Raw genomic sequence first — 15,746 nt, forward strand, 5'->3', positions numbered from 1 at the left:
AAGCTCTTTGATTTCCTCTCATCTATCCTCAAACATTGTAGCTCTTATATATGATTACAGCAGCGATTCAAGTCCATTGAACCTGTAGTTCTAAGCGTGTTCATGATACGCACGCGGGCACCCTTAACCTCGATGACGCAGAGGTTTATACGTTAAAAAAAAGGTTTATACAAGCCTTGTTAATAAAACAAATTCCCCTGGCTGTATATTGCTGTCAATCAATTGCGTGAACAATGCGAGATTTAGTTGCATTTAGTTGTGAGGGTTTTTCTTCGACTATTTCTTCCCTTCGAAATCTTCAATATGCACTAACAACTTTTACATGCGCTAACAGCTTTTAAGATCTGGTTCATAGTTTTAAATATAGGCTACCATAGTTGGACGTGCGATAGATCCGGTCAGATTTAAAGATAAACTGGTTCCGTCATAATTCTGTTATAGAACAATGCTAAAGGTGGTTATAACGTTTGGAGAACTGCCTTATCATAACGGCGCTCACCAGCAAGATCTCCAATATTCCATGGTAAGATTGTATATATCGTATACCGATATGATAAACACATATTCAGTTTGCTTTTTCACCTTTTTGCAGAAATATTTTATGAGCGGCAGCAAGTTTATCTCGTCTCCTAAAAAAGCTGGTAAATCTCACCTAGTCATCGAATGGACAAGCCAACATGGTTGTGGTCATGGAGACCTCGATTGTAACGTTGTGTTGCAGTATATGTGTCAGAACGATCAGTTCGAAAGCTTCGATAGGCGTAAAGCCAGCATTGACACGATTCGCAATGGTATGTTAGTCGTTAGATTTCCGTTTAAAAAATCATCGATAACTATAGTGAGGAACTTAATTTTCATCCATCTATCTATTGAAACACTCAAGTTTTCGTCTGCATTGTTTTTTTCTGCAGAGTTAAAAAAGCAAAGGGTGTCGAGAGAAGCTCGAATATATATAATACTTTAACAAAACTCTCGGCATGAAAAAATTTGAAACTTAATTCTTACGCATATTTGTGGCATCACGAACCGAAAAACAAAGCGCTGATAGACTTTCTGTTTTACCGGCTTTTTAATTTGCCGCTGTTGAGGGCAAAGAAGTAGCTAATAAGTGCTTGAACAGTATCCGATCATTTTTTTCTTAAACGAAGTGCATGCACGACACTTTTGGCCTGCTTGAAAATATCACAAGAGCTGCGCAATTTACTAGTATATTTTAGGTAAAGGCAATTTTAAATTAGATATTAATTTTGTTTCTGCCATTGGAACATAAAACATATCTTATCTATCGAGTAACCGTGTAATTTTTGTTTATTATATCAACTAAATTCAGGGTGACAAAAAAAACGCAGGAAGACGACGTGGAAGTAAATAAGCCGCGGAACAACCATTATAAAAGCGAATATCTCTTTAAATTATAGCCTAAACATTAAAGTAGAATCGAAATTTTATTTATCTGAAGGAAATTAAAGAAATTGGCAATGAAAATTGTGGTAAAGCTTTGCGTGACATACTTCATGTATCGAAAATACACGAGCCTTGTCACGAATGTAGTAAGGTCTTTCATATGAGTTATAAGAATGTTTTAGTTTTAAATATAATACTATTATCGTGTTCTCATGCATTTACAGGTAAAACTGAGGGAACGATACCCTATAGAGCACATTCAGATGGATTTTTGGGGAACCCGGAAAATAAAAAGAATGTGAAAAAACAGGCTTCCAGACTCGAGTTTGGAATGCATGAACCCTGGGAATGGTACGATAAATGTTATCGAAGGCCACGGAATAAAGGTAAGCTCATTTCTCTGAACCTCGCATTTTATACAAGTTCGTTTCTTGCAATTGTTCCGTAAGAAAAGGTATAGCTATAGATATATTAGAGAATGATCAATTTAATCTGGTCGATCTAATCTGATTAATCTGATCTGATTAGCTTAATCTGAACTATATATACTCGTGATGTAAAGTAAGTTGGTTAATATCAGGTGACGGGTACGATCACGAAAGACCACCATAGTGGGTACTGAACCAGTTTCGATCTTTGGAAACAGCCTCTGAACAAGCATGCAGCCAGCATTTAAACATTCCTATGCTTTGAAATAACCAGTTAATTAATTAACTGACTCCACGAATTAATTCACGATTTCACTGATGATTTAAAATTTAGTTTGTTTATCATTTAACTGCTCCACGCTTCTGCTGTATATAGTTAGGTATAGCGAGTGTTTTAAAACTCCTTATTTTTAACAAACGGACACCTCCATCCATTTTTTAGAATTGATGTATACCCATGCAATGCTACTGTAAATTTAAGCCCGGTTGTATAAAAGACTAGTTAACTTTAAACTGTATAGTTAAGGACAGAATTGGCAAATCAGAGTTGCGTGTATTTCAGAGTTAACTAGGATTTAACTATGCAAAATGTCGTTAAAGAGTTTTATACAACCGACCCCAGCACCATGATATTACTGCCAAGTAAAATGAACTGATATGAGATCTTCTCTTTGTCTGAACAGGTTTGTTTACAGCAGATCAAAATGTAAAAGACGACCAAGGAAGTACAGCGACTAGACAAGATCCGAACGGTGGTAACGCCGGCCGTAATGGCTACGAATGTCCAGAAGAACGCGATTATTTTCCCTACTGGCATCCGAGCGATTGGAAAGATATAGCTGTTTATGTTACCAACAAAGAGCATTGTGATTTTTACAAGCATTTTAGTTTTAATCGACACCCAAAAGGTACAAGGCACGACTAGGCATATAGTAAAGGTCGAATAACTTTGCCTTTTTGGATTGAAGCAGGCTTCCACGCTTATATTTTGCCGAGCTCAAGTATAGAGAAAACTTTTTCTCGTTAAGGCCAAGGCAAAGTTGGTTAGTTTATTATGATTTGTATCGTTTAATGGTGTATATTTTCCACAGGAGAATGTCTGGAGAAGTATAACGGCGGCGAAAAGTTCAAACATTATTCAAGATACAATAATCCCACTGACTGCAAAGCAAATGGAAAAGATTGGATCGTTTTCCGCAGTTTCATTGATATAAAAGACGAATACAAAAATAAGGCGAGTTGTGAGCAAGCGACGACGAAGGATGTCCCGCTTGTTTGGGGCGTTCCGTACAAATCCGAACTCGTAGATAGTCTTGAATTAGACCCAGTTACCAAGAAACCCAAAGAGTTCTGTCTGGTTCAACCACCTGAGCTTGACTGTAAAGTGTCCCCTGTCTCGCGTCCAAATCACCTTGGCAACGTCGTGGATTCGTACGCCATGAACTACACTTGGATTATTCCGTATTTTCCTTCACAAAACCAGAAACGTTGTGTAGTCCGAATAAGATACAACATCTCCACGTATGATTACGATGGGAATAAGACCTTCAGCGATAAAAATGGGGCCCAAAAGTAAGTGAAAAACTGAAGATATCTTATTTACAACCGTCATATACCATTCTGTCGAACTTACTGTATAAAGTAGATTAATTAAAGCACTCTTTCTATTTCATTCACAGTTCACCTGTGACAAATGACCCTAAGGTCGCGTTCAAAAATGATTTGGGAAACGACTTCGACTTGCAGTTGGCAGTCAATACCGCTCAATTCGGCAGAACTTTTCAAGACAGAAGCCATGTTATGATCTTGATGGCACGAACAAACAAGATATCGGACGATGTCGCAGTGTATAATCTTAATGTCCGTGGCAAACGAGGAAATATTGTTCAGGTTTACCCTGCCGTGGAGTATGATTTTGTTCCGAAGTCTCTCTATGTCACCAGTGACGATATAGTTCACATTCAATGGACAGGTAAAATGCATCACCATTGACAAGCCTCTGTGAATTTCGAAGCAAATTTCTTTAAATTTATATGCATTTAAACCTCTTGTATTCACACTATCTCTGTTATTATTGTCATACACATAATAGCTTTATCGTATAGACATGAAAACTGGTTCGACATTGTAAATTTTTAGACCAGTACTCGCATCTCAAAGTGGGTAGTATTTAGTATTGCTAACTATTATTCAGGCAAGCAATATAGAGTTTTCATTTTATGCTCAAAATTCAAGATTTCTTATTATTTTTAAATATTTTGATGGTTTCTTAAGGCTCAACACGAAATCCTGGGAATAATGACGGTGAGGGAAGAGCGGGTAAGTATCGTGGATAACAACAAAAATAAATGTAACGATAAGAATGCAAAATACCAAACTAAAATACATTTTCTATCAGGTACTGATAAGAATAACATGGTCGAAATTGATGATTCGGGAACGAATGTGAAATTTAAGGAAAACAGCCAAATGATTCGCAGTGCAACGTTGAAGTGGACGCCGGACATTCAACTGAAAACTATGGAAGACGTCGCTGTGGCTCTCGCAACGTCGGGATTTGATTTCACTGGAGGAAAAAATAATAGATTAGGTGAGAGTGTACTAGTAGTGAGTTTACTGGACCGAAATACAGTATACTGATAATATACTATACTCTACTGTACCGCACAAGTACTTTATTGTACTTCGATGTACTCTACTGTACTCTAATGTATCGCACAAGTACTTTATTGTACTGCAATTTACTCTACTGTACTCTAATGCACCGCACAGGTATCTCACTTTATTGTGCTGCACTTTACTGTACACCAATGTACAGCAGTGTACTAAACTGTATTGTACTGGATTGTACTGCGCTGTACTACACTGTACTATACTGTACTGCACTTGTGCCTCCTACGCCACCATGTTTCAAATTAGAATTTAACTAAAAGTCATTTCTTTAAGGTGTATCCGAGAACCGAAGACTAAACTTTCAAAATCAACTTGATAACTCGCCTGCTTCCTTCGGGACTGCCCTATCCTTCGCGCCAGGCTCCTATAAATACATGTGCACGAGGAATAACAACTTCAGCAATCGTAATCAAAAAGGAACGATCATAGTCACGGCCGGTACGAACAAACCTTCGCCTGGTAACAATGTTTTAGGTGGGGTGAGGGCGCCTCCTGGTTCCAATTCTGTTGTGACCTCTCGCCCTGCGGTAACAACACCCGCCCCTACAACCCGCTCCACCACAACCCCGGCACCCCCCAGAAGACGCCGTTCTCGACGTCGTCGCATTAGACGTCGTCGTGTAAGACGTCGTCGTGTAAGACGCCGCCGTCGTTCGCGTGGTTAAATCGATTCCAAAAGTGGTTAAAGTGTTATTTCTGCCATTTTACTATATCCAACATATTTTTCACATTCTACAACACGTGCCGGTGACTTAGCCTTCAAATAATACGTTTCACAGTACCTGAAACCAATTCAAATATTCCTATTCTAAATTCAAACAGAACCATGCACTCATTTTTAATTATCGTCCACTCTTGCTTATGTCCCCAACGAAAGAATTTTATCAATTCAAACTGCGCGGAATTGTAGAGTATATCCTGGGGTTTTTTGGCGAGAAAAAGCTTCTCTTTCAGTAACTTTTTTTTGGCCAGAAAAAGCCCCTCCTTCTGTAACTTTTTTTTCTGTTTCTCTAGAATCGCTTCGCTAAGTCCAAGCACATTCTCACCAAGTATGCAATTGCACTTTTATGTATGGCATCAATGTACTGGAATGGCACAAGTTTAGCTGCTATAGTAGTAATTTAAAAAAAACGAAATATATCACGTTTTGAATAAAGTTGTTTTGTAACAAACGTGTGTGATTTCATGTCTTCGCTTTGAACTAAATCTTTAGCGATTTAATATCGCGTCGCTGGAAGTCGATATATTGTGGTTTGCACCTTTAAATGCAAATGAAAAATTAACCGTCAGAAAAGTATTACAATGCCCTGCCGTTCTTACTATGAAAGTAAAAACATGAAAAAAACAACTTAAAAAGGTCCTATAGGTACATGGATTACATTGACTTTTAAATGCGATCTCTCAAGTTCACAAGCAGACATGTTGTTCTAATCTGAAGGAAACATCTCTAAATTCGGTGCTTTCCTCTAATGAAGGCACATTTCAGAAGAAATACAGACATATTTCAAATTGCAATCCGACTCCACGTCTCATAAATGAAATCCCTCCACATCTTTCGGTTCTTTAACTCAGGCGTATCTCATAAACAAACCTTTCTGATACAAACTCTAGAAAGGCACCAACACAAGCATCTCTCTAATGCAGGAACTTCTCTAACACACATCTACCTGCGATATCCATAATACAAACCCCTCTCTCTAACACACATCTACCTGCGATATCCATAATTCAAACCCCTCTCTCTGATATACATCTACCTGCGATATCCGAAATTCAACCCCTCTCTCTAATACACAACTACCTACGATATCCATAATTCAAACCCCTCTCTCTGATACACATCTACCTGCGATATCCGAAATTCAACCCCTTTCTCTAATACACAACTACCTACGATATCCATATTTCAAATCCCTTTCTAATACACACATCTCTCGCAACAAACAACTCGCGTATTCAAAAGCCTTAGCACAGATCAACCTCATACTCAGAATTGTTTCTGAAAATCCTGGGTACGATGTTGAGCACACAGACTTAATAACAGCACACCTGTTATATTACACTGATAAATCTCGCTTTTAGAATCACTCCCTAAACAATGGCTCATCTACAGGTATCGCTACCGGTGAGAAATTGATCGATGGCATTCTTCCAATCAACATTCCATATACATTGCTTCTACCCATTTCAAGTCTTCTCATAAAAATCTTCTCCCCCCCCCGGTAAATTTCTGCGTGGAATAAGGCCGGCAATGTCCTGCTGTGCTGTCGCATTTGAGGGTAGACGGTATACTGTATATTTATAGTACAACCCACCGACGTCTAGAATATTTTTTGGGGGTTGAATAATTTACCCCGCTCGCAACGTGATATTTTAAAAAAGAGTCAACGTTGACCTTCGTTTGAGATAAGCAGACAAGTCGGACAATTTAGCTGAAGCTAATTGCTTTCCAGATCACCATAAACTATTTTTAACGATTAAATGAGCTTTAGAAGTAAACCACTCAGATTAATTACATGAACACCAGGAATCCTAAACTTTTTTAGGAATTTAGGGCTTTCAAACCCACGCCAAGGTCGAGTCTTTGCCGCGAAACAATTAAAACTCGATTACGGTTTGATATCGTTGCATTATCGCGTGACAGCGTGTAGGAACAATGCTTCAAAACAATGATCCATCTTCTTTTGAAAATGGCCCTTGATTTTTTTAAAACCGTCTGTCACCCACTCGTCTCAGTTTACAAAAACACGTATATATGCTGCATCTTTTCCTACATTCTGCATCGAATTTTCCAAAACACTTCACGACAACTCGCTGTTAACAAGCAGTTAACTGCACGGGATTAACTGGTTTGAGCAATATTTCCTGTATATTTCAGGCTCTCGCTACAGCTGGCTGGGCGAATAAGTATTTGCGAATTAGTTGCCAAAGAAATCGATTGCTTCGGGAATACTTTTGTCATTGAGACAATGAGGGTGATTCCTTTGGTGAAAATATGCAGCGTAGGCCGGAATCAATTGTCCGATAAAATCAAAGTCCTAATCTCATTTAGATATAGCGACGCTTATATAACTATAAAAACAGAATTGTTGATAACATCATCGAAATCATCTCTTTGTTTCACTATAAAGAAAATGTAGGATTTAAATGAATGATTCTAAAATTTATCATTTAAGTGCTTGGTAAATTTACGATTTTCTGAACAAAGTCCACATTTTTTTGTCTTAAAAAATGAAAAGATTAAATCATATATTTATCACTCTCAATCTGTTGACCAAAGTTAAGCAATCATTAAGTTTCCTATCACGAATTTTTTAATACCTTGTTCTAATCCAATTTTTACAAGTAAACAAGTGTATTCGTGCCCAGATGTTCAATCCAATGACCTTGCATGATTACATAATGCGTAGGAGCTGCTTTGAATACTATTAATGCACGGCTAAGTCATAAAACAGCCTAAAATATTGACATCAGTTTTCGACTAATACTGCATCCATGTTTTCGTTCTTCGCCTATCAAAATAAACGATTGAAAGGAATATGACTATATATGTGCTTTAAGGCATCTGCAATCCATGACATTTGAAGAGCAAAAAATGGAGGCGTTTATATTGTTTCATAGCCAATTCAATTTCACATGCAGATTACGTCCTGCTGTTAGGCTGGTTGTTCTTTATTTACACTCTGCGCGGCCCATACTGAGGATTGTAAGAGAACCAATATCGACAGGGCTTGTTGGGGCAAAAGCTCGTCATCAAGATGAGGTGGTTTAAAGTCCTTGCTTTTCTTTCAATTTTGGCCTCTTTGAATCCAGTCTGTTGTGATATTTATATGCACAATCCTAGAGGATCAAATAATCGCTTGAGATCAGCAGGCGTGAACCGACAAAACAACAATCGAATGTTTGATTCTCAGGTGAGTATATCGCTGGAAAAAATGACGAATAATTTAAAAGTAGCTGTTTAATCGTTTGGAATATATCTGGAGAAAAACCCTACTAAATCGGATACCAATTACATACACGCATTTGCGTGCTGGTCCAGAGTGCACGCATGTTTACCATGTACTGATTAAAACAACGATAAAGTAAAAACGTTTATTAGTTTGACTGTTTTTATATGTTAATTTGTGCCTGTGATATTTAAGCCCCGACGAATTTTCTTGACCAGTTCACTTGCTCGTGTGTATGACGAACAAGTTTTTCTTGACAAGTTTTCCTTCCCAAGTTTTATTTTCCCATGCATGTGTGCGAAAAATTCGGACAAATTTTTTTTGACAAGTTTTACGATAATGTATCTATGTCGAGTATATTTTACGACCGTATGATAAAATGAGTATACGACCGAACCTTAAAACAAACAAAAATGATAAAACTTCCAATAAGCGCTAAATTGTCTCAAAGATATTGTTGCGCGGTTCCCTACTGGCAGTGGAGAATTCCTTGTCAAGTTTTCCTTGACCGCCGTAGACACGAGCAATTTTCCTTGCAAATAAAACTTGGCAAGAAGAACTTGCCTGTCTGTACGGGGTTTTAGAAATCCTCGCAACCTTTAATTTACAGCAATGTTTTTAATCGCTTGTTTGGAAAATATCTTTTGCCATGAATATTTTCTCGACCTCGCACTAGTGGATTCAAATTTAACCGTGCAGGGTTAGCGCTAACTCAGCTTTGAAAAACTGATCCCTGAACTAGTATTGTCACGAATCGTGTATATGTATTCGTATTTATACCCACGAAGCAAATTTAGTTCCCGTTAGTTGTTTGGAAGCGAAGTGTACGCACACTTCTCAAAGAACTTTAATTATATAACTAGTCTTTTTCTTATTATTCAAGAATTAAGAAATAGTAAACCTTTTTCCAGTTTCGATTTCAGAATTAGTCCCCTAAGACGAGTTTTTTTGGGGGTTTTTTTGTTGATTACAAGCCTATATATATTACAATACACGCTTCTTTACCAATTGTTACGCGCGTACTATAAATGTTATATTGTATTTCTTCACAGAACAATGCCAAAGGTGGTTATAATGTTGGCGAAAAGGGTGCTTATCCAAATCATCACGAACATATGCAGTATCACATGGTAAATTCATCACTGACATTGCTACATAATTGCATGAAATTTCGAATGAGAGTTCAAAATAGTCTACTGTCACTGACCATAATCGTCAGTTAAAAATGCTGTTGGGAACTCTTATACTGCTTAAAACAATCTTAGTAAGGTCGAATATACCGTAATAAGGTATACATGTATTTAACTTTGATAACGTCGAATATATCGGAATATGGTATAGTCAACCATAGTATATGGTCTAGTATACCGTAATCTCTTATATAAGGTTTTGAATTTAGTTTTAAAGAGAGAATAGCGAACATTTACGTTCAATATAAGTTCTATATAAATTATATAGTTTAAACCGAGACACGTACGTCATTATCAATATCCTAGTCGTTATTCGGTTTCCTGTACAAGAGTCTCCATGAGTCATTTCTGTGTCAAACAAGATGAATAGATCATTTTTCTCTAGTCAGCAGTATGCTTATCGAAGGAAATTTCTCTCTCGCTCTTTTCTCCTAACTTTAGAAATATTTAATGAGCGGTACAAAGGGGAAAGGTTCGACGTATTTGAACATCGAGTGGACGAACCAACACGGCTGCGGTGATGGTGACCTTAATTGTCAGATTGTTTTACAATACATGTGTCAGAAGCATAAAGATGAAGATATTGGAAAAAATCACATTCCCGAAAGAAAGAGAAACGGTAATTGTTAAAATTCACAGTGAAAAAATACCCTTATGCAGTATATATTGTGGAAAACCTTGAGCCGGCCAAGCCGAGAATATTACCTCCTGTCTATCCAACCTAAGTCATAACACAGCTCATGTTTGGTCACTCGTCGGTGACGTCCGACAATATAAGTTTATAATCATCGTGATATAATGAAAAATTAGCTTCAAAATGAGCCTGAGTCTTATGGACTATTAGCTACTATCACTTAAAGACGCGCAGATATGGAAGGGACTAGTTCATTTCCGAAATATTAACTACTCGAACCGTCTTGACCTAGTAGCTCAGTTGGAAGGGCATTGGACTAGCAAAACAAAGATCGCGGGTTCGATTCCCACCGTGGTCAAGCTAATTTTCCAGTTTACCCGGTTGATGATTCAGAGCACTTTCGTCACAATATTTCATTTCATATACCTGAGTTTTATGCGCTATTTCTAATATAGCTGTCGTGATTGTTTCATTTTGATATGTATGGATTGATAAAAAGCTTGAAACTAATAATCTTTGGATGTTCTATTGTTCTTACAGGCATTACTGAAGCTACACCACTCTATCGACCTCACAATCCATTTCAATATAAATGGCAGAAAGATAGAGAAGAACGGATTCATTCACAGCACAGTAATTATGGGCTTAATGAGCCTTGGAATTGGTATGACAAATGCAAAAAAAGATCTCGCAATCGTGGTAGGTATTTTATAACTTTCTAGCTCTTTTACAAGTCTAGGTCGGTGTTTTTACGCAGTTACATGAACTGTGCTTTTGAAACACCTCATGGCTTCTCTTATAATGACTGACCTTCTGGATTTTTTTACCGCTTTCCCGATAACTTGCCCGCATCCATTTTCCAAACTGCAAATGCCTGAATCCTGAATCAATCCGGGGCTAAACTCAAGAGCACACCGTAATTATTAGAATAAATTATTCCCTAAAACAAACGCCGCCCTTGAATGAACGCCTTACTCAAATATTCGCGGTACCCAAATAAACACCGGCGCTTATTCGAAACATTTATTTATTACCACCGTTAGCAATCCAAGTAGTAATTTTAAAGAGAAGGCTGCTATAGCTCTCCAGAGGTTTGGGAGTCTTTGCCTCTCGTGAGGATTTTTTATACAAACAAATAACAAATAGATCATTGGCTAAGTACTTTACTAGCAATATAGTAGAGGTGAATCCACTAGTCCACTAATTTGCACTAAAAAACAAAGTGGTTATTTTAGCAGTTTTCTTGTGTCATGCAAACTAGTGCACAAATAACAAATAGATCATTGGCTAAGTACTTTACTAGCAATATAGCAGAGGTGAATCCACTAGTCCACTAATTTGCATTACAAAACAAAGTGGTTATTTTAGCAGTTTTCTTGTGTCATGCAAACTAGTGCACTATAGTGCTGGTCAACCCCTGGCACACAGTATAACGTTTTGAAGCGTTTTCATTTTCGTTTTCATTCCCAAACGGTTTCAAACACTGTTAATTTAAAATATAACTTAAAGCTAATCTAACATATTGAACATATTTCTCTTGGATTGTGTGTCCAAGGCGTCAAAACCGATGAACTAGGCAAAAACGATTTTGAAAACGCTCGGATATTTGTTTTTCGTGCGACAAAACAGGAGCATAGACCTTATGAACAACATTCATCGAAGCAGTTGACTGTGAATTGTCAATTTTCTCTTTACCGCTGTCAAAACATACGACGCAAACATACCAGCATATATTTGCTCTTCTGGATCCCAGCAAAAACTGATTTGGGATGTTTCTCTTTTTTCTGCAGGTTTGTTTACAGCAGATCAAAATGTTAAAGATAAGATAGGAAGTACGTCGACAAGGCAAAATCCGAACGGCCAACGAAGTGGCTACGAGTGTCCCGAGGAACGAGATTATTACCCATACTGGCATCCCAGTGACTGGGTTGATATCGCAGTATTAGTGGACAAAAAATCTGACTGTCCATACTACCAGAGAGAAAGTTTCAATGTTAAAGAAAAAGGTGAGTGCACGGGGCATGGTTGGGATGTAGTCCGTCAGCAGGAACGTGCCTTGGTTCTCATTCCAGCGAGTGCTAAGAAAAACTCTCATAGTGGAAGATTTCAATTCCAAATATTTTTCCGACAATAAACCGAACTTCTTATCAAAGAATTTTATTATATACAAATTTGTTGGTAGCATTTACTCAAAGCAAATTCGTAAACTATGCACACTAAGGTGCCGGAATCCGATTCATTATTTCGCAAAATAAAAGACCTCACTTCTTCCCGTCCCAAAGTTCCGAAGATAAACTATCGCTTGTGAGCAACCAGAAAGGCTCTGAAATGGCGGGAAAAGACTGGGAATTGTGAAAAAATGATCAATTTCTTGGCTAAAACAACTCGATATTTCTTGAAATATTTCGGTTTCAAATTTATGTCGGAGCTATATAGGTTTTAAATAACTAAAGAAAACAACAAACAACAACAACAACAACAACAACAACAACAACAACAACATTGTTTATAGATTGATAAAGAGTGAAAAAGAATATAATAGATTGAAAACAGAATGGTTTCTATTTCGACAAGCCTGATTAGTTAAAATATGAGTCCTAGATCACCTTGTGCGAAAATTATGTTTTGAACCTACGCAGGAGAATGCATGGAGAGGTATGAAAAAGACCGTGGAAATTACAAACACGATTCGAAGCACAATAACAGGCAGGATTGCGCGAGTCATGGCGGGCTTTGGGTGAACTTTCACAACTATTTGGAGAAGATGACGCAATACACAGACGAAGGCAGTTGTTCCCGAGCAGGTTATAAGTGGGGCTATGGTTATCGCTCGGAGGACTTTGAAGATATGAGGAAGTTTTGTTTTGTCCCTCTTGAAAAGCCCGAATGTGAGTTGGCTCCATATTCCCGTTCTAATCACCTTGGAAACGGTGCTGGTATCACGCCATTGACCTACAAGTGGAAATTACCAAACTTTCCATCGAAAGAAGAGCAAAGATGCTTTCTTCGTATCAGGTTTGGTCACCTTATTTCGTGCGGTGTTATCCATTTTGAACTCAAAGTTTATGGGAGTACGTGTAATTGTCTGTAAGAGTTGATGAGAGATGATGAGATTCGATGAGAGATGAAGAGAGATGATGAGAGATGATGAGAGATCATGAGAGATTATGAGAGATGACGAGAGATGATGAGAGTTGATGAGAGATGATGAGAGTTGTGAGAGATAATGAGAGATGATGAGAGATGATGAGAGATGATGAGAGATGATGAGAGATGATGAGAGATGATGAGAGATGATGAGATTTGATGAGAGATGATGAGAGATGATGAGAGATGATGAGAGATGATGAGAGATGATGAGAGATGATGAGAGATGATGAGAGATGATGAGAGATGATGAGAGATGATGAGAGATGATGAGAGATGATGAGAGATGATGAGAGATGATGAGAGATTATGAGAGATGACGAGAGATGATGAGAGTTGATGAGAGATGATGAGAGTTGTGAGAGATAATGAGAGATGATGAGATTTGATGAGAGATGATGAGAGATGATGAGAGATGATGAGAGATGATGAGAGATGACGAGAGATGATGAGAGATGATGAGAGATGATGAGAGATGATGAGAGATGATGAGAGATGATGTATGTTCTCCATCGTTAAAAAAAATACACTCTTATTTATCTTCTATTAAGGGAGTTTACAGTCTCTGCAACTGAGATATAAATAAATAATTTTCTCTGTGTATATTTTAGGTACAACATCTCGACGAACGATCCTCTGTAAGTAGATTAGATAATATATTATAATTGGGCTAAGGTGTCGCTCCCGTTCAGTAAAAAAGGTGTTTATTGTCGTGCCACTTAATAGACTTCTTGCAAGTTTCCCCACGGTAAAAAAATAGCTGGAGAAAATACAAAGACTTGTTAATGTTCAGTAGGAATATGGCTAATTCTTTGCTTAAGTTGAACGTTTCTCTTTAACATTTTAGCAATAAAATAACGCAAAACCCAACTGTGGAATTTTTAAACAAGCTCCCATTGCGGTTGGCAATAAACACAGCACAATTCGGGCGAACATTTCAAGATCGGTCACATATGTTCTTATTGACGTCACGTGATAAGAACGGCGTATCAAATGATGTCAACATTCATAATGTTAACATTCGTGGGAAAAGAGGAAATATCGTTCAAACTTACCCAGCCGTTGAGTATGATTTTGTCCCAAAGAGATTGACGGTACCAACAAACGATGCCATTCACGTCCAGTGGACAGGTAACAAAATGTAGTTCTGGGAATAGTTCTGATGACGATGACAATGACGGTGACGATGATGATGATTCTATTATTTAGGTTCCAACAGCAATCCGGGCGGCAATGACGGACAAGGAAAAGCAGGTATATGTCGATAAATTAAAATCACAAAATCTTTATATTTAGCACGTCCTTTAGATTTATACACCAAATGATTTCTACCTTGTAATTCACCGTGTCTTCAAATTTTTTTCACTTCCAGGAACAGACAAAAATAATCTCGTGGAAATGTATTACGCACCCTACAGTGTCCCAATCAGTTCGCGCATGCTCCAAAGCGCAAATATCCTTCACAATTTCGTTGGGGGATCCAAAAAGTTCGTAGACGTCGAAGCAAGTCTAGCCTCAGCTGGTTACTACAAAACTTCGAAAAATGCTGTCGATAAGGCTCCGCGTCAGTTAGATGACGAGTTGAACAACGCCAGTCCATCGTTCGCTGGTATTTTAATGAGTTGGAACAGTCCAAACATCTTTTATTACATGTGCTCTCGAAACAACAACTTCACTAATCGCAGTCAGAAAGGTCGTTTGATTATCAGCAAGAATGAGAGCGGTTAAAACTGACTGAATGCACCTTCTTTATCTATTATAGATCAGTTAAGATTATCTGAAGTCCAAAATTCCAAAAGTCCAGATTGTACAACCCATATAATCTTTTTATAAACACGCTCCGAGTATATTTTTCCGAGTTTTTTAGGGCTAAAACTGCTTTCTTTTTGAACAGACATTTATTCAAAACACGGTATCGCCGAGTAATTTCACGATCATAACATTTGCAGTTCCGAAAACTGCAAATCGTGTTCCCTTCAAGATGTTTAGTTCTTCCGAGTAATATTTTTACAGATACAAGATAAAACATAATATTGGTGGCACGGTTTTCTGACATTTTCTGCAATTTTGGCTTCTGACTTTCAGACTTCCAGATTAAACGAATAGTATAGTCTAATTCCCTTTATGCACCACGCTATTGCTGTTTTTTTTTAACACATATATTCTTGATGATGTAGCTAACTATTGATGCATAAATGTTCAATTATACTGCAATATATTTTCAACAATTGTTTCCTACTATTAAATTAATATAGCCACCCGGATAAGCTCGACCCTTGAGAACAATAAATCCCTCGTACATAACGTGCTGCGGCTCGGA

The 15,746-nt window shown here is 37.7% G+C and overlaps 2 protein-coding genes across 2 annotated transcripts; both read left to right on the forward strand.

The window, feature by feature from the left end:
• Positions 1–478: 478 nt before the first annotated feature.
• Positions 479–5,658, forward strand: LOC114538169 (protein DD3-3-like). Its single transcript, XM_028559288.1, has 10 exons — positions 479–523; positions 593–791; positions 1,629–1,790; positions 2,516–2,740; positions 2,924–3,404; positions 3,512–3,804; positions 4,107–4,151; positions 4,231–4,422; positions 4,779–4,943; positions 5,520–5,658. The coding sequence occupies exons 1-10, from the start codon at positions 521–523 to the stop codon at positions 5,531–5,533; spliced, it is 1,779 nt and encodes a 592-aa protein (XP_028415089.1). The 5' UTR covers positions 479–520; the 3' UTR covers positions 5,534–5,658.
• Positions 5,659–8,226: 2,568 nt separating this feature from the next.
• On the forward strand, positions 8,227–15,259 carry LOC114538143 (protein DD3-3-like). The gene is made up of 11 exons (XM_028559254.1): positions 8,227–8,419; positions 9,508–9,585; positions 10,087–10,264; positions 10,820–10,978; positions 12,070–12,285; positions 12,919–13,294; positions 14,038–14,064; positions 14,274–14,557; positions 14,636–14,680; positions 14,799–15,035; positions 15,189–15,259. The coding sequence occupies exons 1-11, from the start codon at positions 8,264–8,266 to the stop codon at positions 15,257–15,259; spliced, it is 1,827 nt and encodes a 608-aa protein (XP_028415055.1). The 5' UTR covers positions 8,227–8,263.
• Positions 15,260–15,746: the final 487 nt, after the last annotated feature.

This window comes from Dendronephthya gigantea, unplaced genomic scaffold (assembly GCF_004324835.1).
Source record: "Dendronephthya gigantea isolate DGI-Jeju-01 unplaced genomic scaffold, DenGig_1.0 000176F, whole genome shotgun sequence".
In the NCBI taxonomy this organism is placed as follows: Eukaryota; Metazoa; Cnidaria; class Anthozoa; order Malacalcyonacea; family Nephtheidae; genus Dendronephthya; species Dendronephthya gigantea.

Coding starts and splice junctions, on each gene's coding strand:
- LOC114538169 (XM_028559288.1), top strand. Junction 1,791..2,515: donor TCGAAGGCCACGGAATAAAG/GTAAGCTCATTT, acceptor TTGTCTGAACAG/GTTTGTTTACAGCAGATCAA. Junction 4,423..4,778: donor AGGAAAAAATAATAGATTAG/GTGAGAGTGTAC, acceptor CATTTCTTTAAG/GTGTATCCGAGAACCGAAGA.
- LOC114538143 (XM_028559254.1), top strand. CDS start 8,264: ATGAGGTGGTTTAAAGTCCTTGCTTTTCTTTCAATTTTGGCCTCTTTG. Junction 14,065..14,273: donor ATCTCGACGAACGATCCTCT/GTAAGTAGATTA, acceptor TTAACATTTTAG/CAATAAAATAACGCAAAACC. Junction 14,681..14,798: donor TGACGGACAAGGAAAAGCAG/GTATATGTCGAT, acceptor TTTCACTTCCAG/GAACAGACAAAAATAATCTC.